The sequence below is a fragment of the Schistocerca nitens genome, chromosome 1, assembly GCF_023898315.1.
Source record: "Schistocerca nitens isolate TAMUIC-IGC-003100 chromosome 1, iqSchNite1.1, whole genome shotgun sequence".
Lineage (NCBI taxonomy): Eukaryota > Metazoa > Arthropoda > Insecta > Orthoptera > Acrididae > Schistocerca > Schistocerca nitens.
In genome coordinates, this window is record NC_064614.1 from 1,012,359,210 (window position 1) to 1,012,386,984 (window position 27,775).

General features: G+C 41.8%; 1 protein-coding gene across 2 annotated transcripts in view; it reads left to right on the forward strand.

The window, feature by feature from the left end:
• The window catches only part of LOC126195802 (exosome complex component RRP4), a 115,054-nt gene that overhangs the window by 41,015 nt on the left and 46,264 nt on the right, over window positions 1–27,775 (forward strand). For both annotated transcript variants that reach the window (XM_049934441.1, XM_049934449.1), the window contains exons 2-3: window positions 4,761–4,998; window positions 5,096–5,230. In XM_049934441.1, the coding sequence (XP_049790398.1) occupies window positions 4,761–4,998; window positions 5,096–5,230 (373 nt within the window). The remainder of the gene's footprint in view (window positions 1–4,760; window positions 4,999–5,095; window positions 5,231–27,775) is intronic.

Sequence of the window (27,775 nt, forward strand, 5' to 3'; positions counted from 1 at the left end):
ATTCCTTTTACTTCTCCTCCTGAGTAGTAGAATACATATTCATCTGACTGCAACTCTCCATGTCCATTCCATCTTACCTCAGCAACTCCTACGAGGTCCATATGATAATTTTCCATCTCTCTTTTAAGGTTTTCTAGTTCCCCTGCTTGTAGCAGAGTTCTGACATTCCAGGTACCAATTCTCGTTTTGATTTTTTGCCTCCTTTCAAGTTGTCCCCCCCCCCCCCCCCCCCCTCCGGAGATCCGACTGGGGGACTATTTTACCTCCGGACACTGATTTAACATGAGAAGAAGCCATTTTTTGTTCATAAAATGGAGACTGCATTATGCAGGAGAAGATAATCTGCGGTGGTATTCCGTTGCCTTCCACAGTTCTGGAGGCCGCCCCTAACATGGGATACAGACACCTTTTGCAGCCGCCCGCTCCGGGTCAGACGCTACATGAGAAGGATAGGTTGGAAAATGAGAGACCCCTATCCCTCGAAACCTAATAGCGTCAGGGTCGGAAAAGAACAATAGCTGGCCGAGGGTGGCCAGATAGGAAAGATAAAAGTGAGGAGCCTGGCATAAGTAAGTGAAAGCAATGCCAGGACTCAGCTCGGGGCCACGTATCACTAGGTGTGACTCCCTGAGGCTTTGGTCTTACGTAAAATCAGTACTCGGTTAGAAATCTATTCATTCACTCATTGATTATACTGGCACCAAAACAGAAGATAACAGATAGAAAGCTGAAATACTGAATTTGATCTTTCGAAATTTTTTTATTTTTTTCAATTTGGGAGATTGTAACATGGTCCCGCCTTTCAGTCATTGTACGGAAGCCGAAATGACAGATATTGAGATAACAGAAAACAACTACAGTTTGCTTAGTGGTGGAAAGGCGACCAGATGAAACACATATGAGTCTACAAGATTATGCGAAAGAACTTGCTCCCTTTATAGCAGTAGTACGTTGTAGATTCTTGGAGCAATGTAAGGTACCTCACGACTGGAAAAAAAGTGCAGGTAATTCCCATTTTTAAGAAGGGTTGTTAGACACATACACATAATTATAGGCCTGTATCATTGACATAAATCTGTTGCAGAATTATGAAACATGTTTTATGCTCAAGCATTACAATATTCTAAATCTACATCTGCGTCCATACTCCTCAAGCCACCTGACGGTGTGTGGCGGGGGGTACTTTGAGTACCTCTATCGGGTCTCCCTTCTATTCCAGTCTTGTATTGTTCATGGAAAGAAAGATTGTCGGTATGCCTCTGTGTGGGCTCTAATCTCTCTGATTTTATCCTCATGGTCTCTTCGTGAGATATACGTAGGAGGGAGCAATATACTGCTTGACTCCTCGGTGAAGGTATGTTCTCTAAACTTCAACAAAAGCCCATACCAAGCTACTGAGCATCTCTCCTGCAAAGTCTTCCACTGAAGTGTATCTATCATCTCCGTAACGCTTTTGCGATTACTAAATGATCCTGTAACGAAGCGCACTGCTCTCCATTGGATCTTCTCTATCTCTTCTATCAGGCCCATCTGGTAAGGATCCCACACTGGTGAGCAATATTAAAGCAGTGGGTGAACAAGTGTACTGTAACCTACTTCCTTTGTTTTCACACTGCATTTCCTTAGGATTCTTCCAATGAATCTCAGTCTGGCATCCGCTTTACCGAGAATCAGCTTTATATGATCATTCCATTTTAAATCACTCCTAATGCCTACTCCCAGATAATTTATGGAATTAACTGCTTCCAGTTGCTGACCTGCTATATTGTAGCTAAATGAAAAAGGATCTTTCTTTCTATGTATTCGCAGCACATTACACTTATCTACATTGAGATTCAGTTGCCATTCCCTGCACCATGCGTCAATTTGTTGCAGATCCTCCTGCATTTCAGTACAATTTTCCATTGTTACAATCTCTCGATATACCACAGCATCATCCGCAAAATGGTTCAGTGAACTTTCGATGTTATCCACAAGGTCATTTATGTATATTGTGAATAGCAACGGTCCTACGACACTCCACTGCGGCACACCTGAAATCACTCTTACTTCGAAAGATTTCTCTCCATTGAGAATGACATGCTGCATTCTTTTATCTAGGAACTCTTCAATCCAATCACACAATTGGTCTGATAGTCCATATGCTCTTACTTCGTTCATTAAACGACTGTGGGGAACTGTATCGAATGCCTTGCGGAAGTCAAGAAACACGGCATCTACCTGGGAACCTGTGTTTATGGCCCTCTGTGTCTCATGGACGAATAGTGTGAGCTGGGTTTCACACGATCTTCTTTTTCGAAATCCGTAGATTTCTAGTCTCCAGAAAAGTCATTATACTTGAACATAATACGTGTTCCAAAATTCTACAACTGATCGACGTTAGAGATATAGGTGTATAGTTGTGCACATCTGTTCAACATCCCTTCTTGAAAAGGGGGATGACCTGTGCCCTTTTCCAATCCTTTGGAACGCTACGCTCTTCTAGAGACCTATGGTACACCGCTGCTAGAAGGGGGGCAAGTTCCTTCGTGTACTCTGTGTAAAATCGAACTGGTATCCTATCAGGTCCAGCAGCCTTTCCTCTTTTGAGTGATTTTAATTGTTTCTCTATTCCTCTGTCGTCTATTGGAGAATGAAAATCTCTTGTATAAAAATGAACATGGATTTAACAAACAGAGCTGTAATGAAACTTAGCTTACTCTGTTCCTCCATGAGATCCATAGAGCTGTAGACAACAGCACTTAAGTTGATGCCATTGTCCTTGACTTCAGGAAGACAGCTGACACCTTCACACAGTACCTTTTAGTGAAAAAGATACAAGATTACCGAGTATTGAACCAGATTTGTGACTTGACCCATGACATCCCAGCTGACATAATAGAAAGTAGCAAAGCCAGAACTGAGTATCAATTTGTGGAATGACCTGCAGATGGTTGATGAATGGTGCAAGCTCTGGCAGTGGATACTGAATGTAAAGCAATGTAACATACTGTGTATATATAAGAAAAGGAATCCACTTCTGTACAACTACACTTTTGATGTCAAATTGCTGGAAACAGTATCCATCATAAACTATCCAAAGCAACTTGAAGCGGAATGACCACAAAAAACAAATAATGGGAAAAGCAGATGCCAGACAGATTCTTGATGGAATGTAACTCATCCATGAAATAAGTTTCTCACAAGACACTTGTTTGACTGATTCTTGAATATTGTTCATAAATCTGGGATCCTTATCAGTTCAGACTGATAGGGGAGGGAGGGAGGGAGAGAGAGAGAGAGAGAGAGAGAGAGAGAGAGAGAGAGAGAGATCCAACGCAGAGCAGCGCATTTCAGCACGGGATAATTTAGTCAGTGCAAGGATATTACAGAGATGCTCAACAAACACCAGTGGCAGGTGTTACGAGAGAGGCATTGTGCATCATGAAGAGGTTTACTAACAAAGTTTCAAGAGAGCACATTCCGGGAAGGGTGGGACAATATGTTACTTCCTCCCACATACATCTCATGAAACAATCATGACAAGAAATGGGAGTTGATATGGAGGCTTAGCGACAGTCATTCTTCCCACGCACCATTTGCAAGTGGAAAGGGGGATCAGTTGGTGAGACCAGAAGTACCCTCTGCCACACACCATTAGATGACTTGCGGAGTATGATGTAGATGTAAAACAGTGCTACCACACTTGGGTTATCTCTAGTATACAATAATTTTTCAAGTAAGTTATTTAATGACGTAAAAGGCTAGTGTTAAATAAGATGTTGAACCCAGGAAGAGAATAAGGTGTTAATATTATACAGTGCATAGCTTTAGGAGTAATGTTTCCCAAAAAACAGTCTGTGTTATCTAAGTAATCCCTCACTGTGTAGTATGTATTGCTTAACAGGTCTTTTAATTGCCTGTTTAAGTAAATTTGTTTTGTGCCCCTATGGTCTTTTATTGAAGTATCTATAAGTGAATGTAGTGTGGGCTGTGTGAACTGCTTTGGTGACAAGAAATTGTGGATTATATTTCATTTACAACACTTTTCTCATATTTTATTTTGGCAGTGATTACCTGGGGGCAGCCTTAACAAATAGTGTTTGTCACTTGTGTCGTGCAACACCCAGGGTCAACGAAAATGTTGATTTGCTTCCCATAAAGTTATATAAGCTCATTTGATTCAGTGCTCCCAAATTAAAGTAGTGTGACAAACAATTTGACAATACATATCAACATGGACAGCCAAACATGAAGAATAACCAGCACCCCAGCAGGGACCAAGTCTAACAAGGGAGTCACAGGAAATGAATGTTACCTGATCATCTGGGGTTTGTTGTTGTTACTTATTGCATTTATCTAATTGAGAATAAACCCCTTAACTACAGTACTGATACATTCCTGTCCAAGGTAATTTTCAAGAAGTATTCAGAGAATGGTTTGGTGCCTATGCCCTCATGCTCCATTATGTATGCTGGCCCGCATTGTACTGTCTGCTATCACTATGCAGCAGTGTTATTCAGTCTCTGATGGAGTACTGGCTATTCTCCCTGTTTTGCTTTCCTTGTTGATACGTTCATGAAGTCAAATATCATGCTGGACTAATATGGGACCATTGTATATTTTTTGCACGTGCAGAGGGTGAGATTGGGGGGGGGGGGGGGGCAGCAGCATATCCTTTGTCAAATAACAGGTATCTGCTGTTAGCCCCCTTTTGTCTGTGTAGGGTAAATAACATGGACAATGGACTCACATCCAGAAATATTGTTACATATTTTCAGAGGCCATGGAACATATGCAGAAGATGGCAATCTTAAGGCATCTGTTGCTGGTGTTAAGGAACGCATAATTAAGCTTGTGAGTGTAAGACCACTTAAGAGCCGCTACGTTGGTGAAATAGGTGACGTGGTCGTTGGAAGAATAACTGAGGTTCAACAGAAGAGATGGAAGGTTGATACTAATGCCAGACTTGATTCTATATTACTGCTCTCTTCAGTGAATCTGCCTGGCGGTGAACTCGTAAGTCACTAATCTTAATTTTTAGTGTAGAAACTGCTGACTTTAAATTTACATGTTTCACTGTAGTTCCACAAAAATATTTCATGTTTCTTTCTAGAGGAGACGTTCAGCTGAAGATGAACAGAAAATGAGGAAGTACTTACAGGAAGGTGATCTTATAAGTGCAGAAGTACTGCAAGTGTATTCAGATGGATCACTATCTCTGTATACAAGAAGTCTTAAGTATGGAAAGGTGAGGCCACATATGTCAGCATACTAAATCAGTTCCACGAAGTTGTTAAGTGTTTTATGTCCTTAAGGGCATATCAGGAAGTGGCTGAGAAATCTGCATCTTGTGCATTCTAACATAATCTCCACATAGTGAACAGAGCTTTAAAATTGAATTGTAAATGTGTGTGCTTGTTCTCACTCTCACTCTCTCTCTCTCTCTCTCTCTCTCTCTCTCTCTCTCTCTCTCACACACACACACACACACACACACACACACCTGACACACAGCCTTCATTAACACACATTCAAAGTGTGAGTATGCAATGAATATTTCAGAATTCTACCATCCATTCACGTGGCTGCATTTCTCAAATGTCTGTCAATTCATTTTTGTTACAGTTGTAATCACACCTTCCACTGCAATATGTACCTGTTGATCTGTTTTATCCCTGTCTCTCTTAATAATTGCCAACATCCATCTCTCTATTTCTCACCGACTCCGTTTCGGAATGGGTTCATTTAGTAAGCCAGTCAGTTAGGCCATAGCCCTTGGCTGATATAAAATCTACAGAGTGGCAAGTTAAATGTTTATCTTTTTCTGTGTTTTCCTCATAGTATATTTATTAAATTTCATACGTGTTTTTCTGTTTAAGAGGTTCAGTGTTGCTTTTTTGTAAGGGTGAATTCATTCAGTCTGTAGCGCAATAGTTGCCCACTGAACAGGCAGCTGCATAGCTCATTAATGCATCATTGTTCATTGGTGACACATCAGGAAGGTAGCAAGTTGCATATCTACGATTCTGTCTGCTTTTATAGTTTACTTCTTCAGTTTGTCTTGCTAGGATGGTTAGGATGTGTGTATGTTGTATGCGGGATCAGGAGGAGCTCGTCACAGTTTGTGTACAGCTGAATGCACTTTTGGCTACAGTCAATCACCTTCAAGCTGCTGCCTCAGGGTGTTATGGGGGAAGAGATTCTGGCATGTCACATGGGACAACTCGGGTATTGTTTCTTTTGCTCATGGGCTCTGCTGGCGAGACACCTCCTAGTGTATCAGACGCAGTGGATCCTCTCTCACAGCAGAGTGAGTGGCAGATGCTAACACTTTTGAGTCACTCGAGGTGGAGGGCCACTGTGTAGGCTGGCCGTCTGGCCTCACTCATTCACCCTGAGAGTGGGCAGGTGGCTGCTCCTTCAGCATGGTCCGAGCAGGCACAGAGGGGGGGGGGGGGGATTTACTAGTTACAAGAGCTCCAACGTTAGGCACGTTATGGAGCCTGTTAGGCAGATAATGTTCTGGGCTGGAAAGAAAGCCATTGTGCACTTGGTATGTTAATTGAGGGACCTCATCCGAGATGTGTAGGCGGCCTTGCCTGTGGCTATCGAGCATACAGGGTGCAGTTATCTACAAGTTGTGGTTTGTGTCAGCACCGACAATGCCCGTCACATGGATTCTGAGACCATCCTCAGTTCACACAGGTGGCTGGTGGAAGTGGTGAAGACCGTTGCCCTTGCACATGGGGTCAAGCAGAGCTCACAGTTTGTAGCATTGTTCCATGAGTTGATTGTGGTCCTTTGCTTTGGAGAGGGTCTCAACCAAAGGCTTTGTCGATGGTCTTGGCTGCAGATTTCTAGACATGCGTTATCATAATGGGATTTTTAGGGCTCCCCTTGATAAGTCAGGGGTGCACAAAGGAAGCAGCTACTTGGATAGCAGAGTACTTCTGGAGTGCGCATGAGGGTTTTCTAGGCTAGATGGTAGTTTGAGGTGCTCTGATGAACAGTTGCCAGTCGATATGCAGCAAGGGAAGTCTGATGGCTGACAGTACAGACACTTCGATTGGCAAAATTTTATCAGTAAACTGTTGAAGTGTTCATAATGAAGTTCCCGAATTTACTGAGTCCAGAAAAGTTCTCATGCTCAAATTATTCTTGGAACTGAGAGCTTGTTTCAACCCGAAGCAGAAAGCTCTGAGGTATTTAGCAAGCCGTGTAACGTATATCAGAAAGACGGATTAGAGGCAATAGGAGGGAGTGTGTTCATTGCAGTTGACAAAAATACTACCTCTATTTGAAGTCGAAGTTGAGTGTGACAATGAAGTTATCTGGTTGCATGTAACAGGTGTAGATGAAATCAGGTTGATTGTTGGATATTTCTACCAGCCTCTCAACTCTGCTGTGACAGTTCTTGACTTGTTCAAAGAAAGTCTACAGTCAATAATGCAGAATCACGCAGATCATGCATACTAGTTGAAGGCAACTTTAACGTACTGAGTACAGAGTGGGACGTCTATGGATTCACTGCATGGAGTACAGTCAGACAGCCATGCGAGATACTTATGATAATGTTCTCTGAAAACTGTGTAAGTCGACAGCCCCCAAGCAATGGAAATATCTTAAATCTTGTAGCTCCACGTAGGCCGGACCTTATCAACAATGTCAGTATAGAAATGGGGATTAATGATCATGATGTCATTATAGCGACTAGGGCTACGAAAGTTAATGAATAAGTCAAGAAGACTGGGAGAGTGTTCCTGCTAGACAGAGCACACAAGCAGTTGTTGGCATCTCACTTAGGCTGTGAATTGACGCCACTTTGTTCCAAGATGGTAATAGAGGAATTATGGGCAATCGGCAAAGTCTAAGCAGATTGTAATCATGGTCTGGAGAGTTATGTGCCTAGTAAGTGGATCAAGGATGGAAAATACCCACCATGGTTTAATAACAAAATTTGGAAGATGCTGAGGAAGCAGAGCCTGTTGCACTCTCGGTTCAAAAGAGAATGCACAAACGATGAGAAGCAAAGATTAGTAGGGATTCATGCGTCTGTGATAAGACCTGTGTGTGAAGTAAAAGATCTGACAGAGAACCCAAGAAAATTCAAGTCCTATGTAAAATCACTCAACAGATCTATAGCTTCCATTCTGTCCTTTGTTGACAAGTCTGCTGTGGCAGTTGAAGATAGCAAAACAAAATATGAAGTTTTAAATTTCATGTTCAAGAAATTGTTCAAATAGGAGAATTGTACAAATGTACCATCATTTGACAATTGGATAGACTCCTGTATGAATACATGGTAACAGGCATCCCTTGCTTAGAGAAACACCTGAAAGAACTGAAAACAAATAAATCAACAAGTCTGGATGGAATCCTAATTCGATTTTACAAGAAATTCAGCGAGTTTCTTCTCCTGTCTACATTCAGGTTATTATGCATGAAATTGCAATATATTGAGAGTAGAGGAATAAGTTTTTATGTTAGAGAAAGAGTTCTTTTGATTTTCTTTGCATTTGAGAGACCTGATAGCTCGCCGCAATGAGGAGGAGAGGGGGGGGGGGGGATGACAGTACTTCCTGTCCTCAGGTTCCTGTACACCGAGGGCGAGGATGGGAAGTAAGGTTAGTCGTGGCATGGCAGTGCTGAGCCTCTTCACTTGGAGTGGAGTGGGAGTACTGCAGAATCAGCACCTGGAGGGAGGAGTTCTTTTTGAGGTGGTTACCAGTCATCAGTGGACACAGACTGTATTTTTCAACACATGGAAGTTGTGAAATGAAGTAGGTGGCTGGTGGAGGTGTTTCTCGGGGTTTGATGGGGAGCCAAGAGCAAAGGGTGCTCGGGGTAGTTTCTGAGCAATGTGAAAAGTTTCCAAAATTGTATGAAAAATTATGGGCACAGATGCAGCAAGTAGTGAATGATGTGCCTTGTTCACTAAGTTGGTGGAAGAGGGGTTGGACAGGTAATTGGGGGGGGGGGGGGCATATGGAAGTTTGTAAAAATGAGGATAGAAATGTGATGATGGAGGAGGAACCTCACAATTATCAGAGGGAGTCTCTTACAGTGTTACAGCCAGGATGATTCAAACTGGTACAAAAACAAGTCCAGTGCAGCTATTCATAGGCGGGACAAAATTTCCCAAGGGATATTGTGGAAACTAAACCTTATTTCCAGCAAGCACAGTTACAATGGATTTATTCTGTGTTTAATAACTTGGTAGAGAGGATACAAAATGCAGACTAGCAATGACAAGAAAAGTGTTTCCGAAGAAGAGAAATTTGTTAATATCAAGTATAGATTTAAGTGTTAGGAAGTCTTTTCTAAAAGTATTTGTATGGAGTGTAGGCCTGTATGGATGTGAAACATGGATGATAAATAGTTTAGACTGGAAGAGAATAGAAGCTTTTGAAATATGGTGCTACAGAAGAATACTGAAGATTAGATAGGTAGATGAGGAGGTACTTAATAGAATCGGGGAGAAGAGGAATTTGTGGCACAATTTGGCTAGAAGAAGGGATCTGTTAGACAAGTCCTGTGGCATCAAGGGATCACTAATTTAGTGATGGAGGGAAGCACGGAGGGTAAAAATCATAGAGGAAGACCAAGAGGTGAATACACTAAGCAGATTCAGAAGGATGTAGGTTGCAGTAATTACTTGGAGCTGAAGAAGCTTGCACAGGATAGAGTAGCAAGGAGAGCTGCATCAAACCAGTCTCTGTACTGAAGACCACAACAACAGTAACTTGTAGTGGTAGTGAGGTGCTACGAGCTCAGAAGGCTGATGGAAGCAAGGTGGATGGAGGTGAGAGGTTAAGGGAGGTAGCCAGTTGAATGTGACAATGCCACATTTTGCTGGCCTGACGAACCAGAAACTGATTCAAACCTTCATGAACAACACATTGAAACCTAGCCTGGTCCATTCCCAGAACCAGTTTATAGCTGTGCAAGAAGGGCAGATTTCAGCAGAGCAGTTGAGCATGCGTGTTAAGCAATTTAAGGATGGGCAACAACGAGTCACCAAGACCTGGAGCATCATAATACCTAGTGCTGCAGCGGCTTTAACTCTGCTGTGCATGGTCTTCATCTATCCGAGATGAAGAGCCACACATCAATCTGAACCACTGATAGTATAGATTCTGGTAAACTAGTTCACTAGAGTGTGAAAGTTAATGAATGTGGAATATTATAGTGTAAATGTTGTTGAGAAATGTATTTCCTGTAGTTTAAGAGGATATGAGGCCATGGAACGAGCCATGAAAGCTTGCAAAGAGAGTTGCCAAGGGCACAGACTGGCAAAATGTAGAAGTTTCGAGGTACAATGTGATGTGCGTTCCAAAGGAGCTATTGGTCTGTTAAGTGGCGTAGAATTAAGCAGCTTAGTGACATAAGAGGAAATCTAGCAAGTAAAGTTTGTAAGTTAAATGCAGTCTCCGAACTTTGGGGGTTCAGCTGCTAGCTACTCTTATAATGCAAACATTTGCTGTACATGTGGTACATTATTTTAGACCAACCTTAAGTGAGACCCATGGGGCCAGGTCTTTCTGTGGAGGGCTTTGTTACTTGTGAATAGCATCTACACCACCACTTAATTATATAGTTCCTCTTTATTTGAATATTTCTTCTTCTTTCCAAGCTCTTCCAGAAAATCGCCATTTTATGCAGTGTTTTGTACAAAATATCTTTCTGCCTTGGGAAACAAATCTTATGTAAACAAATCTTCTGTTTTATGAAAAGATGTTGTTTTTGTATTGTTGTCTGTATTTTTTGACTGATCTAGTAGATCAGCATTTGTCAGATGACTGATGTGGCACATGTATTTTGTCATTCTTTTCTGATGTGGATTACTGTTTTGTATGTATTCCAGACCTTTGTTTAGGATTCTCAATACTACATAACAGTTCTTTGTATTGAGACTGCAAAAAAGATTTAAAACACAGTAGAAAATGACTGGTTCTATCAGACAGCACACCCCCCTTTTCTTTTTATTGTTTTTTAAATTCTTACAATAACTGAAAAGTATTTGGTACTCTGGACATAATAGTAGCAACAATCTGTGACATAAATCATAAAATTAAAATTCAACTGTCTGCCATGCACAGATTCTGGCAAGCTGTCGGTTAAGAAGTTGACATTGAGCTGTACTATATTGTATTGCCACGATTTGTTGGAAGTGTAAAGTGACATCAAAGACAAAGAGAATTGTTGTGTCCATGGTTAGATTGCACTGCATAAAGGAGATTTGTTTAAAAGCACTGCTGGTGAATCTGAAGGTGAAGCATTTGCAAAGATTGCAAGATGCTCAGACATGGCTGTAAATGACTGGCTGTGAAGTGACAATGACACTGACTACTATATGATTTCAGGTGTCAAAATTATTGTCATTTGTTTTTCTGCAGACAACAAGATACTAGTAATGAATTAGCTGATAAAATTGGTACTCAGTTTAAAGAAATTATGACACTTTCTGAAGCCACAATTCATCGGTACAAAATAATGGTTTATTTGCAACCTCAGTCTGGAACAACTTTGGCCAAATTATTCCCAAGGAAACGCCTGCATGATCATGCAGAACATAAGTGATATAAGCATCTCACTGCAAAAGGAATATTCTCAATATTTCAGTGTGTAAAACTTACTATGTATCAACATCTGATCAACATTTACGTGAATATGATAGATGGTCGACGATAGTCAACCCCAGGAGTGGAGGGGTGGCCAGGATGGCAGGTGGTGGATGGTTGAGGCGGAGCAGCAGGCCAGTGAAGTCCAACAAATATATGGGTGTTGTACTCAATATTCTACTTTCTACGTGTGCATTAGTTCTGTGTCTGTAAGATAGTGACCACATTTCCTCTCCATAGAAAGAGGGTCAGATAGCTGGGGGGGAGATGCCAGATAACATCTGACCACCTATCGTACTCGAATCCAAGCCGCACTTTTTTTCCGGTTTTTGTAATCCAAAAAACTGCCTGCGGCTTAGAATTGAGTGCAAAGCAAGCGGAAGTTCTGAAAAATGTTGGTAGGTTCCGCCACAACTAACTTCTGCCGTCGAATATATGTAGCGCTACACAGGCATGCTTTGTAGGCACAAAGATAATTACTGGTGCCAAAACCTCTGCATCAGTAAATAAATTAAAAAAAAAAAGTGGAAGACGAGCTTTTTTTCTCCACCCCGAGTTTTGACCACTGCATTTTCATACATTATCCAACAAAGTAAATACAAATTCCGTATTGATCATCTTTGAATGTAGCAGAATTTCAATGTACTATGAAAATCCGACTGGCAAGACTGTTTGGGATGTTTGTCAATATGGCCAACTCTACATTCTGAATTTTTTCCTACCTCTGAGAAGAGATGGTTGCCAATAGGAACCTGATGAAATGTGAATCACATGCAGTATTCTCTTCACCATAAGAATAATACGAATATAAACATTTTGCCATGTATTCTTTCGTGTTTGCTGCTATCTCATTTAAATCCTGTCTGCCTTGTCATGTTTATATTCGTATTATTCTTATGCCTAATAGTGATACTGTCAGAAATGAAGCACGGCAACTGACTAGATTTTTAAATCTAAGATGACTCTAATTTCTGTGCAGAATTTTATGTACTAAAGAAGCGGCCGCAAAGATTTTCAAACGGAGAAAAATTTTCGCCTAACTCTCGTTCAGAACATGTTCTATGATACGCAGTCTATTATTTGGCTCTTGTTGATCATTATCAAAGAAAGCAGCAGTGTGAGTAACAACAAATAGCAGTCTCTTGCCATTGTTTCGCTAATGAAACGATTCATCTCTCTCTCTTTTTTTTTTTTTTTTTTAATTGTAAGCGGCGGTAGCGCGTACAAAAGCAAGCCATGCCACGAGCGGTGACAGGCCGTAAACACACACTATCAGAATGCGACAAACAATGCATGACACAGTACAGTAATGAATTTGCAGCTTAGAGTGACGTAAACACCTATAACAAAGAAAACGGCACTTATCGAATCGAAACAAAATAAGCAATCGATTCAAACCAGACGAAGCACGTGAAAAAGGAAGGATACCCGTATAAATACGGACGGATCGCCTGACGCAGCAATGGCTACCTGGTAAAGCTTAACTGCTAAGCTCACGACTCGAACCAAACTACTGTAGCTGTATCGTCATTCATTCGACCTAAATTGTGTCTCATATTACAATGGACCAACTTTGTTTCGACTTGGAGGTGCGGCCTAAAACTTTACTCTCCCCTTGAATTTAGAGTCTCAAATTTCAGGTGCGGCTTAGATTCGGGACTTTTTTTTTTCCTTGATTTCGAGTCTCATTTTTCTGTTGCGGCTTTGATTCGAGTAAATACGGTAGTTGCAATACACACCCAGCTTTCTGACACCTGTGCCCGATGTGTGGCGCGTGTCCATGTTGCGTGAGTCACATCACAAACAGTAGATGTCAGTGGAACATGAAGATGGTCGCCAGTCTTGCTGCAGTAGCCAGTTCTGTGGTAGATTTAGTGCTGGAAGCTTATACTGCATTGGAGACTGTATAACTTGTGACTGTTACTAACAGCTCCATGTGGTCTGCTTGTCGTGGTACAACTGCTAGGCAGCAAATGCACTGCTACAAAAATAACAGCTATTTATACTAGATAGGAGCAAGTCTGTTATGCTAAAGTACCACTTCTAGTCATGTTGGTGGCAAAACCACTGAAACTCGCTGGTGGAAAAATCCTTCGCCTGTGCTGTACATTACCACTGCACTGGCAGGTTTTACCAAGTGAACCTGGCCCATTTTGTATAATAATTTACAATGGATTTCATTAGAAAATAAATGGAACATATGCCCTACAATGGCTTTGTTAAAGTACTATCTTCAAAATCGGTTGTGTGCAAGACTGTTGTGTGTGAGTACCAAATATCATTCTAATTGCAAGCTTTTATGCAATGAAAATTGTCTTTCCTAAAGATTAATGATGCAGGATAAAATTGAAAGGGTGCTATTGAATGAAAATAAGAAAATTAGGTTAGTTAACAGTTCTATTAATCCCCAAGACTTGCAGTAGTAATATGAAATGCAAAAGTGACTGAGCTTGGTTGTTTATGAAGCTCTACCACATTAACTCTTTGCCATATTTTAAAGTTTGTAATTGATGCTATAATTATTGAGTAGGTAAAAGAAATGCAGTAAATGATGAACTCATCACTATTGAGACATTAAATACTGGAGGAAAAATTAGGTAAAAAAAACTTGTCTGGTAGAATTCGGGGTAACACATGAGATATTAAATTTAATTGATGAAAGATGAAATAAATTAAACAGGGGAAATTGGATACAGACATCTAAAAACTGAAACTGACAGACACAGCAAAATTGCCAGAGGAGGAATCCAAAGCTATAGAAGCATGCATGACTGTGAGAAAGATCGCTGCCACTATAGATAAATTAAAGAAAACTTTGGGGTATAAAGAATGAGGTTAATGGACATAAAGAGCTCAGATGGTCGACTAGTTCTAAACAAAGAAGGGAAAGACATAGTGCAGGAAGACTATAATAACAGAAAGGAAGTTGAAGACGTTATTACAGAAAGACCAGAAGTAGAAGGGGATGAAGGTGAGTTAGGGGTGCAGTGTTTGACAGAATATTGAAAGACTCAAGTTGAAACAAGGCAGTTGAAGTAGACAACACTCACTCAAACTTACTGAGATGCTTGGAAGAGCTAACAATCACAGAACTGCCCCACATAGGGCCTAGTATGTATAATGAGACAACTGAAAAATCCTCAAACATTCTTGAAGTATGTAGTAAACCCAATACCATAGAAGGCACACGCTGACAGATGTATTGTCAAAACATCAGCTTAGAAAGTCCTTGATGCGAATACTAATATAACTTATTTTCAGAAAAATGAAAAGACAGGTAGAAGGCGACCTGGAGCATGACAACTCAGGAAAAGACATTATAAAGGCATTCATCACAGCTGTTGACAAGTATTCACTGTATTACATCTTCCAAAATTGGCTAATTTCAGTCTTCCAGGCCATTTTAAAGTGCAACTACAAAGAAACAAATCAAAGGTACAACAAGTATATGATTGCCTTACTGATGTACAGAAAATATTTTACACTAAAATTGTACTTACAGATTTCAATATACAGTAAAATTATCTAATTATAAAATGGCAGCCATAGGTGATCTGAGAGTAAGCACATAATATGCAAGCATCAGGATGCTTACTGGGTGCAGTAATATTGTGACAAATGCTATGTTATAGATATGTGCTCACTTTCATTGTTGAACACCATCTGTCACTTCTGTCCATGCGGGGGAAAGTTGTGGCATACATACAACAATTTGAATCAGTGTGTCCATAGTATGATAAATGTGTCAGAGATGTAACTTACTGTATTTTATTCTAAACATTTGTTAGAAGGTCAAAATTGTAAAAAACAAGTCCACAAAGAACAATGTGCCAAAGCATCCCACACACCGGCAGAGTGGGGTGCAGACTACCTCAGACCACAATAAAAGTCTAACAACCCATCGTTTTTTGTATATTCTATTTCCATGTGAAAATTACACTCTGTCACTTATGTTTGCTGTGGGAAACAACTTCTCTTCATTTTTTAAAATGGTTTTAAATTTCATTGACAACCTAATGTTTTAGCCTGTTATATATTTTTTAATCAGTGTATCATTTCCCTTTTTTATCTGCTAGTAGCACTGTTATGGAAGAAATTCTCAGACTGTGATATGAGTTTAAAATGACTATTTTTTATTACACACTAGTTTTTCCCTGCAGCTTCACTCGCCTATGCATTCAACACTTAAATTGAACACACCTCTGCCTACCCCCATCTCTGTGTGCACCTCATCATTGTCCCCCCCCCCCCCCCCCCCCCCCGCTCTCTCTCTCTCTCTCTCTCTCTCTATCTATCTTTCTCTCCATCTATCTATCTTATCTATTTGCTCTTCCCCACTCTCTCTACCTCTTCCTCCCCACTCTGTCTCTTCATCACCCTACCGAGCGAGGTGGCGCAGTGGTTAGCACACTGGACTCGCATGCGGGAGGACGACGGTTCAATCCCGTCTCCGGCCATCCTGATTTAGGTTTACCGTGAATTCCCTAAATCGCTTCAGGCAAATGCCGGGATGGTTCCTTTGAAAGGGCACGGCCGATTTCCTTCCCCATACTTCCCTCACCCGATCCGTCTCTAATGACCTCGTTGTCGACGGGACGTTAAACACTAATTTCCTCCTCCTCTTCATCACCATCTCCCCCTCTCTTTGTCCATTTCCTCTATCCCTTCTCTCTGAGTGGTCTAGCGGGTCTAGGTGCTCAGTCCGGAACTGCGCGACTGCTACGGTCGCTGGTTCGAATCCTGCCTCGGGCATGGATGTGTGTGATGTCCTTAGGTTAGTTAGGTTTAAGTAGTTCTAAGTTCTAGGGGACTGATGACCACAGATGTTAAGTCCCATAGTGCTCAGAGCCATTTGAACCATTTGAACCTTCTCTCTGACCAAATCTTACTCTGCCCCCTTTTGACCATATCATCTACCCCCTCTCTCTTTCCATCTTGACTCCCCCCTCTATGCCTACCACTTGCCTCATGCAACTCCACCTCCTACCCTCTCTCTGTCCATTTGCTCCTCCCCCTCACTCTGTCCATCCCCTCTTCTATCCAGCTCAGCCTGTCCCCATTTATAATCATCAGCATGTGTAACCCTTGCAATATAGTTCAATAAAGCAGGTCTGTAGGCTAGAAATGAAACTCATGTGTATTTCAAAACATTTACCCCCCCTTGGGGCTGACGGTTCTTTCATGAGCTTTTGCGTGGTGCACATGGGGCCCTCCCTGCTTTACGGCGGACCCTCTGTGTGGTGACTGTGGACACCCACTCCATGAAGGTAGCCCCTGTGTGCTGCCACGTATGTGTCAGTTGTCATGGCTGCCACTCCCCTTGCTTGCCAGATTTCCCAGCTTACAAAAGAGAAATATGATCCAAGAGTATAAGTCCTTGGATCACCTGTCTTATGCTGAGGCTCCCCAAAAATATTAGAGACTCCATCTAGCGTCACTATCTTCAACTTTTGCCTCTGTTACATCCTTTACATCTACTAGCTCATCCTTACTCCAGCCCCGTTCCCTTCCTCCCTCTTCTGCAGTTTCACATCACCTCCCATCCAGGAGTCCTTCTCCCCGGCTGAAGAAGTGCCCACCTTCTTCAGCATCTGCCGGTGACGGGGCAGACCCCCCCCCCCCCCCCTCCGGAGTCCTCTCCCCAGCCCATTATCTCTCAGGCCGGAAGCCTCCTACTACAACTTGTCCCCAAATTGCACCATCTGTGCGCACCAAGGTCGCGTGCTCTCTTTTGGTCCAGGATCTTGCAGACATCTGTACTCCCTCTGTGCTCTGCCCTCCTCCATCTTTGAAAGAGAAGAAGAAGAAACTGAAGTCCCAAGACAAGCCCCCCCCCCCCCCTCCACCACCTTACTTATGAATGTCATCCCATCCTCGTCGGCGATGACCACTAACCAAGCCGACCCCAGGGTATCATCTGGCGGGGCCTGCACTTTGGTCCGCTTCGATGTCATTAGTGACTGGATCCACCTTTGTACCAATCTGGAAACAATAGTGGTTAGACAGAAAATTACTCCGGCAATCATTGTTTGCAACACAAATACAGCAACACCTGCCCCCATTTCCCCTCCTCGGGTACTTAAGTGCCCACAACCCAATGAGAGGGAGTGCCACTTCAACGGGTAGGGGTCTCATAATTGACCAACTTATTACAGACTTTGATTTGTGTGGCCTCAATGATGGTTCCCTTACCAATTTCAATGCTACTTATGGCACCATTACTGCTATCGATCTCATAATCACCTCCCCTGCTCTCGTGGCTTCTCTACATTGGTCATTCCCTGATTATCTTTGTGAAATTGACCATTTTCCGGTGATTCTATCTTTCCCCTGCGGCTGCCAGGCAGACAGGTCCTCATGTTGGGCATTCCACAGGGCCAATTGGACTTGATACATATGTCTGCTGTGCTCTTCGACACCTCCCTCTCGAATTGCATTGATGCAGTCGTACAAGGCATCTCTGCCGCCATTCTTCATATTGCTGGCACTGCTGTTACCTTATCCACAGGTCCCCCTTGTCGTCAGCCGGTACCATGGTGCACCAAGAATGTAGCAGTAGCTGTCCAGGACCCCTGGTGGGTGCTGTAGCAATTTATACTTCGCGACAGCGTTGATGGCCTCTTGGCCGACGATGCGCAGTAGACAGCTGCGCAGCTGGGCAATGAGCGCTCATTCGGTTTCCCCACCTCGTGCTTTCTGAAGCTCCGTCATATTTCAGAGTTCTTCCGTGTTTTACGTGCGGAAAAGTGCAGTTGGCCAATTTCTGTTGTATACTGGGTCTTCTCTGAGTTTTGTCATAATGGCTGAAACACCTAATGTCGTCAAGCGTTTCACAAAAAGGCAAGAGACCTAATAGTGTACTCGTTCTTCAAGTGTGAAGAAGTTTCAGGCGAGCCAATCTGTGAGGTTGCCAAGGTGCAGGAATGCACTGCAGCTGCCTGTGGTGATATTGGTGTACGAACTGTCAGGCGAGTTATACAGGAGGTGAAGCTGTCAGAGCAGGCAGTTGGCAATGTGGTGTTTCGGTCTCTAGGGAAGAAACATAGCGTTCCAGAGAGGGTAACAGGAATCGACGACTTCGATCAAAATATGTTATGTTGCAAGGTTTTCGAATTTTTGAGGCGAGTTCCCCATAGCAGAGAAATTGTGCACTGTTATGCACGAAGCTACTGGGTTTGATGGAAGTGCAAGATCAATGCAAAGAATGTTGAAGAATGTCGGATTTAAATATGTAAAGTCCAACGATGGGCACAAATTTTAAATGGAGCGTAATGATATTGCTGCTGCTAGGATTATGTTTCTAAGAAAAATGCATGACATCAGATCAAAAGGAACATCATCTGTCTATTACTTGGATGAGACTTGGGTAAATCAAAACCATACTAGAAATTTTATTTGGCAAACAACAGATGGACAAGGCGGTTTGAAAGTTCCAGTGGGAAAAGGAGGGCGTCTTATAATATGGCACGCTGGTTCTGCTGCTACCGGGTTTGTGCCTGAAAGTAAACTTATTTTCAAATCAAAATCAGAAACCACATCCGACTACCATACCGAAATGAATGGAGAAACATTTCGAGAATGGTTTCAGAATCAGCTGTTGCCTTATTTGCATCCAGACTCTGTCACTGTTATGAACAATGCAAGCTATCACACTGTTGTTCTCAACAGGCCTCCCACAACAAGCACAAGGAAAAGTGATATTGTTTCTTAGTTGCGAAATAATAATGTAACGCACAGTGAAACACAAACAAGAGCAGAGCTTTTGGAACTAGTGAAGATGTCAAAGACCAACGTTAAAAACCACGAAATTGGCTCCATAGTTAAGCAACATGGACATAGAGTGATACGAGTACCTCCTTATCACTGCTATTATAACCCCATTGAACTGGTGTGGGCACAGGTGAAGAAATGCGTGGCAGACAAAAATACTACATTTAAAATAGCTGACACTGAAAGACTCACCCATGAAGCACCGTTGCTGAGTGGGAAGCTTGCGTGCATCACACTGACAAACTGCAAGAAGAAGATTACCAGAAAGAAGTTGTCAGAGACAAAATAATGGATTTGTTAATCGTCAGTCTAGCTCTCACATCCAGTGACTCCAGTTCCGAAGACAGCGACAATGAAAGCTCCAAGTAGAAAGGTATGTGAATGGAAAGTAAACTTACCCTGTAATTATCATGAATATTTACTTCCTTCTTAAGTTGTATGTGCTGTAGAAAGTAGTTCAGTGGAATATCTATTCTGTAATGACAATTTTATTTTACTTCGTTTTTTTTCTTTAAATTAAACACCTTTGCATGTTGAAATCTGTTTTATTAATCCAAACGCGTTTAGAATTTTATTTTAAGGCATCATTAGTGGATATCATCTCATGTAGTACACTGTAGCTATTATATGCCATCAAGTAGATTTGAAAATAGCTTACATCCTTATTTTTTCATAAATAAATTATTATTTACAATTATATGCAAAAATAAGGGTGTGAACTGTTCATAAATCTACAATGACTGCATATAGCCACAGTGTACTGTTTCAGATGATATCCACCGATAATGCCTTAAAATAAAATGTGAAACGCGTCTGGATTGATAAAACAGATTGCAGCTAAAAAAGACGTTTACTCCAAAAAACGATTATTTATATACTTGCTGCGGATAATGGCCATTCAAACAAATTTGTTTATTTTACTTCTCTCTCTGTTCTCTCTACGATATAACGTACGATATAACTTAGATTAAAATGCTGTTCATCCTGGGGACTGGAGTGGGTATTTTAGATTTGATTCTTTCGTCTTTTTATTTATAAAGCAAGAGGAATGGAAGGCGTAATCTTTCTGTAAGGAGCAATTTATTATAGAATCCATTCTGCGGTGAGAGAGTATGTATCACTATTTTGTAATGTAGTTATGACTGGGAAAGATTGAATAGACATTCCATTCTGTTATGTGTATGTTGCAGTTATTAGGTACATTTAATAAATTTATCACGGAATGGGGAGTAGAGCACCATGAACCTGACAGTAGCAAGACAGGTCAAACATCAGCTATAGCAGCTGTCCGTAGCATAACTGCCGTCAATTCCTCCAGTGCCAAGTTTGACAACGCAGCACTCCTTGGAAGCTGTGTGGCGCGGCGAGAGGCCATTAATGCTGTCGCGGACTATAAATGACACTCTTCAGAGACTAATCTCCTCACTTTTAAATGTCTCCATGCTAAGGCTTGTTACCTTATTAAGCAGAGTAAAAAAGAATGCTGGGAACGCTATGTTTCCTCCCTGGGGATGTATGCATCGCAGGTTTGGTCCAAGCTCTGTAGCCTTCTGGGCCACCAGCGACAGTCAAGTGTGCAGGCTCTTAAACTCCAGGGTACTCTGTGCACTGATCCATTGGTCCTTGCAGAACACCTTGCGACACCAACACCGTCTTCTTCCTAGACTGCTACCTTTCTCTGGCAGAAACGCCGAGTTGAACAGACCCACTTCTGTTTCACCTCGCACCACGCTGAACCCTATAATGAACCCTTTACTGAATGGGAATTCTTGCAGGCTCGTACCTCTTCACGTGACATGGCCCCAGGCCTGGATCCCATCCACAACTAGATGATCCAACTCTTGGACATTACCCAGAAGCAAAACTCCTCAGTGTCTTCAACCACATTTGTCTCATGGGTGCTTTCCTGTCACAATGGCATGAGAGTATAGTTATCCCCGTCTTTAAGCCTGGGAAGAACCCAGCGTCTCTTGACAGCTACTGCCTGATCAGCCTGATGAATGTACTTTGTAAACTTCTCGAGAGGATGGTTAGCTTCAGATTATGTTGGGTACTTGAACCTTGGAGCCTTTTGTCCTCATATCAGTGTGGCTTCTGCGAAGGACGATCTCCAACTGATTATTTCTCAGATTGGAAACAGCAATCTGACAGGCTTTTACTAACCGCTGGCACCTTATCGTGGTCTTCTTTGACCTAAAGCATACTACACGACTAGGTACCATCACATTTTAGTTACCCTCCACGACTGGGGCTTCCATGGGCCCCTTCTGATTTTATCTACGAGTTTTCATCTCACCGTCTATTCCGGTTTTGAGTTGGCACTTTACTTAGCACCCTGCAGTTTCAGGAGAATGGTATCTGGTGCAGCTCCCACTCGTTAGCACCTGCTGAGTGCTGGCTCCAAGGCACCCTTCGACGGGCCTCTGTGTGGGCCGTCTCCCATGGCTTTCAGTTTTCTCTCTCCAGAACATGGGTTATGCATTTTTGTCATTGACCCACAATACACCCAGATCCAGAACTTTATTTAGGTGACCAGCTCCTCAATGTTGTAGCACATTCCCGTTTCTTGGGCCTTATTTTTGATAAAAAGCTGATGCGGCTGCCCCATATTTGATACCCAAAAACTACATGCATGTGAAAGCCTAATGCTCTCTATCTCCTGGCCCACACATCTTGGTGTGCAGACTGTGCCACTCTTCTCCATCCTTACCATGTTCTGGTCTTGTCCAGACTAGATTGTGTTAGTCAGTTGTATGGCTTAGCGGCTCCTTCCACTCTGCACATACTTGACCCTGTTTACTATTGTGGGATGCATCTGGCTATTGGTGTCTTTTGCACCAGTCCCATTAATGGTCTCTGCAGAAGCGGGTATTCCCCCTCTACAAATACGACGGAGCCAACGTCTGGTTTCTTACGCAATCGTCATTCACCTATTCCCTGACCATCCCGTGTACCCTGTCCTCTTTGCTATCGAGGAATGTCTTCCTCCTGACAACTGCCCACAGATGGAATTGCCATTTGGAATACATCTTACTTCCCTCTGTCAGGATCTCCATCTCCACTCACTGAAATGTGCCCCATGTATTTCATCCCTCCCTCCCCCCATCCTCTTGGATGGTGCCTAGACCATGGATTAGGACTGACCTATTCCAGAGTCCTAAGGTCTCTGTTGGCCCTATGGTTTTTCAGTGTCTTGTATATGCCATCCTTTCAGCGTTCCAGGGTGCCATCATCATCTACTCTGATGGTTCTACGGTGACAGATAAGGTGGGACATGCTTTCACGTCGCCTATTGGCTTAGAACACCATATATTTTCGAGATCATATAATGTGTCCACAGCAGAGCTTCTAGCCATCCATAGAGCCTCCGTTTTGTTTCTCAGGCCTTCCTCCACAGTGTTGTAATTTATACCAGCTCGATGAGTTGCCTGTAGACTATTGACCAACCCTTTTGTCTCTGCTACCCTTGACCTACTCTCTGCCATTGGCCATGCTGCCTGCTCCGTTGTCTTTATCTGGGTCCCAAGTCAGGTGCGCATCCCGGGGAATGAACTTGCTGACCGTTGGGCTAGAGAAGCAGATACTCCCCCTCCCCCCAAATTCCTTTAATGATTCCAGCTGCAGATATGTAGATCTACTTCAAATCTCTCTTTGCCCAAAAGTGGAATGTCATCTGGTGCACTACTGCCCACAGTAATACACTTCACACAATCAAGGAATGTAATGCAGTTTGGCGCTGTTCCTTCCACTCCTCTCAGAAGGTGTCTTACTGTTTTATGCTGTCTGTGCATTGGTCATACTAAGCTCACCCATTGTTTCCTCCTGCATAATGAACCATCCTGGCCATGTGGTTGTGGAGCCAGTCTGACGGTATCCCACATATTGGTGGACTGTCCCCTTCTTTTGGCCCTTCATGCTAAGTATAGTCCTTCAGATTCCTTAATTTTTCTATTAGCAGATGATTCATGGATGGTTGAACTGATCCTCAGTTTCCTCCACGAAAGTGGCTTTTATTTCCAGATCTAAGGTTTTGCTTTACTCCTGGAGCAGGGGCAGGGGCAGGGTGGTTATGGTTGTTGGGGCTTCTCTCACGTCTTCTCAGTCTGGGACCCCAAGGAACAACCGCTCTTTTTTCCAGTTTTTAGATTTTGTCTCACCTTTTATGCCTTTTACTGTGTTTGTTTTAACTTCATTGTTTTATAGTTTGACTCCCCTGACTGGGTCCATCCATTTTTAGCAGACCGTCTTTGTTCTGTGAGTAACTGTAGTGCCTCAAGAATTTCGATGCAAATTCTAGAGACCCTCGGCTCTTCACCATCTCGAACACCCAATATTTTACGTAAGAGCGTGAAAGATGGGAGAGTGTCTATCTCGCGCTGGTTTTCTGTATGTGCAGGGTGGACATGTGTCAAGAGAATGCTACAAGGTGGACGGTTGATGGATGCAGGCAAGTGGGTGCCACACTCGACACAGAAGTTACATGCCCAGCACAAGGAGCAAGCGTGCCTTTCTCCAAGACGGTGCTATGTCAGTCATTATTGTGAACAGTTGAATTGTGTAAAAGAAAAGAAAAGACACTTTTTACTTACTTACTTACTTACTTACTGACTCTCTAGAGTTGCAGATGGTCGTCTTGCAAGAACCTTGAGAGGTTTTTGAAACTGTATTTATTGTAAAAGTACATAATAGTTTGACAGACTGTGAGTCATTGGGCTTACAAAATGTGATTCATTTATGTGAAAACTGTTATGTGGTGTTCAGTTTGTGGAAGTGAAATATAGTAGGATTGATTTAAAAGTATCTTGATTGCACGCAATCATTTTAAGAGTAGAGAAAATTCTTCCCAACAGCATCATATCTTCGGAGAAGAAGTTGGGTAGATTGTTGTAGCCGACTATCCTGAGAAGAAGATCAGCAAGACACCTCCAAGTAAGTCGAATGATGAAGGGGACATGTGAGTCTTGCGCACCAGCACCACATTTCTTCCTCTAGTCGCCAGAAACTGCCAGAACGTGGCGATCGACGTGAGCAGGTCTCGAAAAAGGGGAATTTTTGAAGTAAATTGAGACAAGGAGATATTGAGAGTTGCCATAGCAACCAGTAGCTACACGACTGAGAAACTGTTTCGAGTAATTGTGTGATGTCCAATAAAACAAAGGAAGAAAGTTGCAAATGCAACACAATATAAGACAGGAAAAAGTTATAACATCAAGAGAACAGAGAGAAGATCTCAACTGTTTGACTAAGAAGTTTGTGGTGTGGGGGGGAAGTATTTCTCACCCACACACATTGTGCCTGTGCTGACACAGTAACCAACCGACGTTGACACAGTAACCAGCCAACGACTTTGATGCAGTAACCAGCTGCTGACACCGACACAGTAACCCACCACTGTTGCTGACTGCAATGGCTGCCGTTCACCGTTGCTGACTTCGCGTCCGCTCGCTGACGCCAATGCCCCAACCAATGTTTGATGCTGCCGGCACCTGTACTATTCACTGGTGCCGATTCTACACCTTCTCGCTGACGCAGCATAAAATTCAACTCCATGTGAGCGTGAAATAAAAACTTTATTATTCTACTAAGAAGTGTTAGGAAATACTGTGGGGTGAACTTTTACCATGTAATTGGTATAATTGAAATTAGTATTAGATGCTCACAAGGCTAAAGTCTATAGGAGTATGGACAGTATACAACAAGTTGGAGAGACATCAGAACCAGCCATGGCTATGAGAATTGCTAAAGAAGGGCCTGACTGGTCTGAAATAGTGAATTTAATCAAAACTCAGAGCACCCAAATAGCAGCCTTGATACAAGAACTAAATGCTAGATTAGATGACCAAAGTGCTAAGTTGGATGACCAGAAGGCTGATACAGCCACTCTAAGTGAAAAGTTAGAAGCACAGAGTGTAATTTCAACTGCTCAAATTGCCTCTTTGAGAAATGAAATAAGTACTACTTTAAGTGAAAAGTTAGAAGCACAGGGTGAGGCTCTAAATTCCAAGTTTAATGTATTAAATGATAAAGTGGAAAATTTACGGCTAGATTTAAAAAATGAATTAAGTAATTCTTTAAGTGTCCAAATGAATCAAATGTTTACGGATTTTAGCCAAAAGCAGGATGATCAATTTCAGAAGTTGACCTAGAAATTAGAATTTGATATTGAAGATAAGTGTAACAATATAGAGTCCGAATTTAATGAAAAATTAGGGTCATTTCAGAGTGTGTGTAATGTTACATTCAATGCAGTGAAACAAAAACTACATACCTTAAATGATAGCGTAGAAGGACAGAATATGCTGATCCCTATTGTCCAATCGTAAATTGCGGTTGTCAATACTAGAGTCGATGACGTGGAGAGAAAGTTCAAAGAAAAGCTAGCAACCTCGACACCATAAATATAAGCGGTCTGGAGGAACAGGTAGAGGAAATAATCGACCAAAAAGTTGTCGAGAGGGTAAACCTCGACAACGTTCCATCATGTTTAGCTTCAGAACTTAATGATAATAAGAGAGGCATGGACGATTTGTGGAAAGAGTTTAAACTTATCCATGATAAGGTAGAGAAAAGGGTGGCTTCACCGAATGTAGAGTTGACTAGCGAGGTGGTGACACATTTACAGTGGGGAGCAAATCCTGGACTTTCCAGACAATTTCCCAAATTTAAACCAGATGGAGATGTACACCCAACTTATTTCTTGAAACAATTTTCTCAAGCCTTGCTGAAGAATTGGGAAGATGCAAGAAAGGTAGAATTCGCTGTAGCTTACCTTCTAGGAGAGGCCTCAGAGTGGGGCACAGTGAATATAGAGAATTTCTTGTCTTGGGCGGACTTTCGGAAAAGGTTTAAGGAGAAGTATTGGTCAACAAGTGCTCAAAGAAAGTTAATATCTGATTTGTGGGACCCAAAGTATTATAACAATACATGGGATACGATGAGAAAATATTTTGACTGGCGTTTAACAAGGGCAAAATATTTAGATAAACCCATGTAGGAAGAGGGATTGGTAAGAATTTTGATAAGGCGATTATCTACTTAACGCTAGGAAAGACATATTATGTAGAGGGTGGAAGACCATAGAAGAATTGTTATCCTTTGTGGACACACTTGATGCAATACATAAAGACCGAAATGAGAACGTGCATCAAAATGAGAATCAGAACTACAGAAGGAATAATATTAATAATAGCAATAGTAATTTTAAAAAGGGAGAAACTAATTTGGCTAGAGTACACCGGCATAACCAGAATAGTGGTAATGAAAATTATCAAAAAAGATATCCACCTTCGAATATAGGCCCAGTAACTACACAGGAATTTGTACCTAGAAATAATAGAGCTCAAAATAGAGATGTAATACCTCGATTTGGTAACCAGCCAATAATTACCAATAATGAGGAAAACGTCGTGTGATCTGGATCCAGGGCCGGGGCCCAGGTTGTGGAAATACATTAGAAGGCCTACCTCATAATACATATGCTTGCTTTACACATATAGTACTAACAAAAGAATGGTTGCTTCTAGAGGAACCTGGCATAACTACAGTTAATCCACAACCGATTATAGTTTTAAAACTAGAAGATTTGGAAGTCGACATATTTATTGATTCTGGTAGTGAAGTGTCACTTATTTTTGCTGGATTCTTTAATACATTAAGAACTAAACATAACTTACCACTATTACCAGTAACAGGAGTACACACAGTCGGTATAACTGGAACTAAAAGTAAGGTTGTCGAATATGAAACCCAAGTAACTTGTAACATTTGCGGTATTGTGTTCCATCAAACACTTCTGGTGGTAGAAAATATTAACAGGGATGTATTATTTGGCCTAGATTGGCTATCAGAATTTGACGTCGTATTGAATTTTGAAGAGAGTTGTCCTTATTTTGGACTAAGTGAGGATAAATATTGTGTTAAGTTTATAGCAGACAGTTATATTGATAAACAAACAACTGAACACCAGCGTGTAAGATTAACAGTGACAGCGCAATTGTCACCAGAGATGGAAAACGTAAGTCATGCATTGCATCAAGCTGACATACAAAATAAAGTAAATGAATCTCCACTATTTACCGACCAAAAATCAGATTTAACCAAAATTCTATTACAATATGAAATAGTGTTTGCTGATAGTCCAGGTAGTATTAGTGATTTTGTATGTAAATTTAAGATCAAAGAGAATACTCTGTGCTTTTGTAAACCTTACCCGATACCGGTAAGCTTAAAGGAAGCGGTTAAGGAGGAGATAGACAAAATGATAGACAGTAAAATAATAGAACGCAGTACGAGTGTAATAAATAATCCTTTAGTAGTAGTGAAAAAGGCTGCTGGAGGTGTGCCATTAGTACTGGATGCGCGCACCCTAAATAAACATTTAGAAAATGAAAGAGAGATACCTA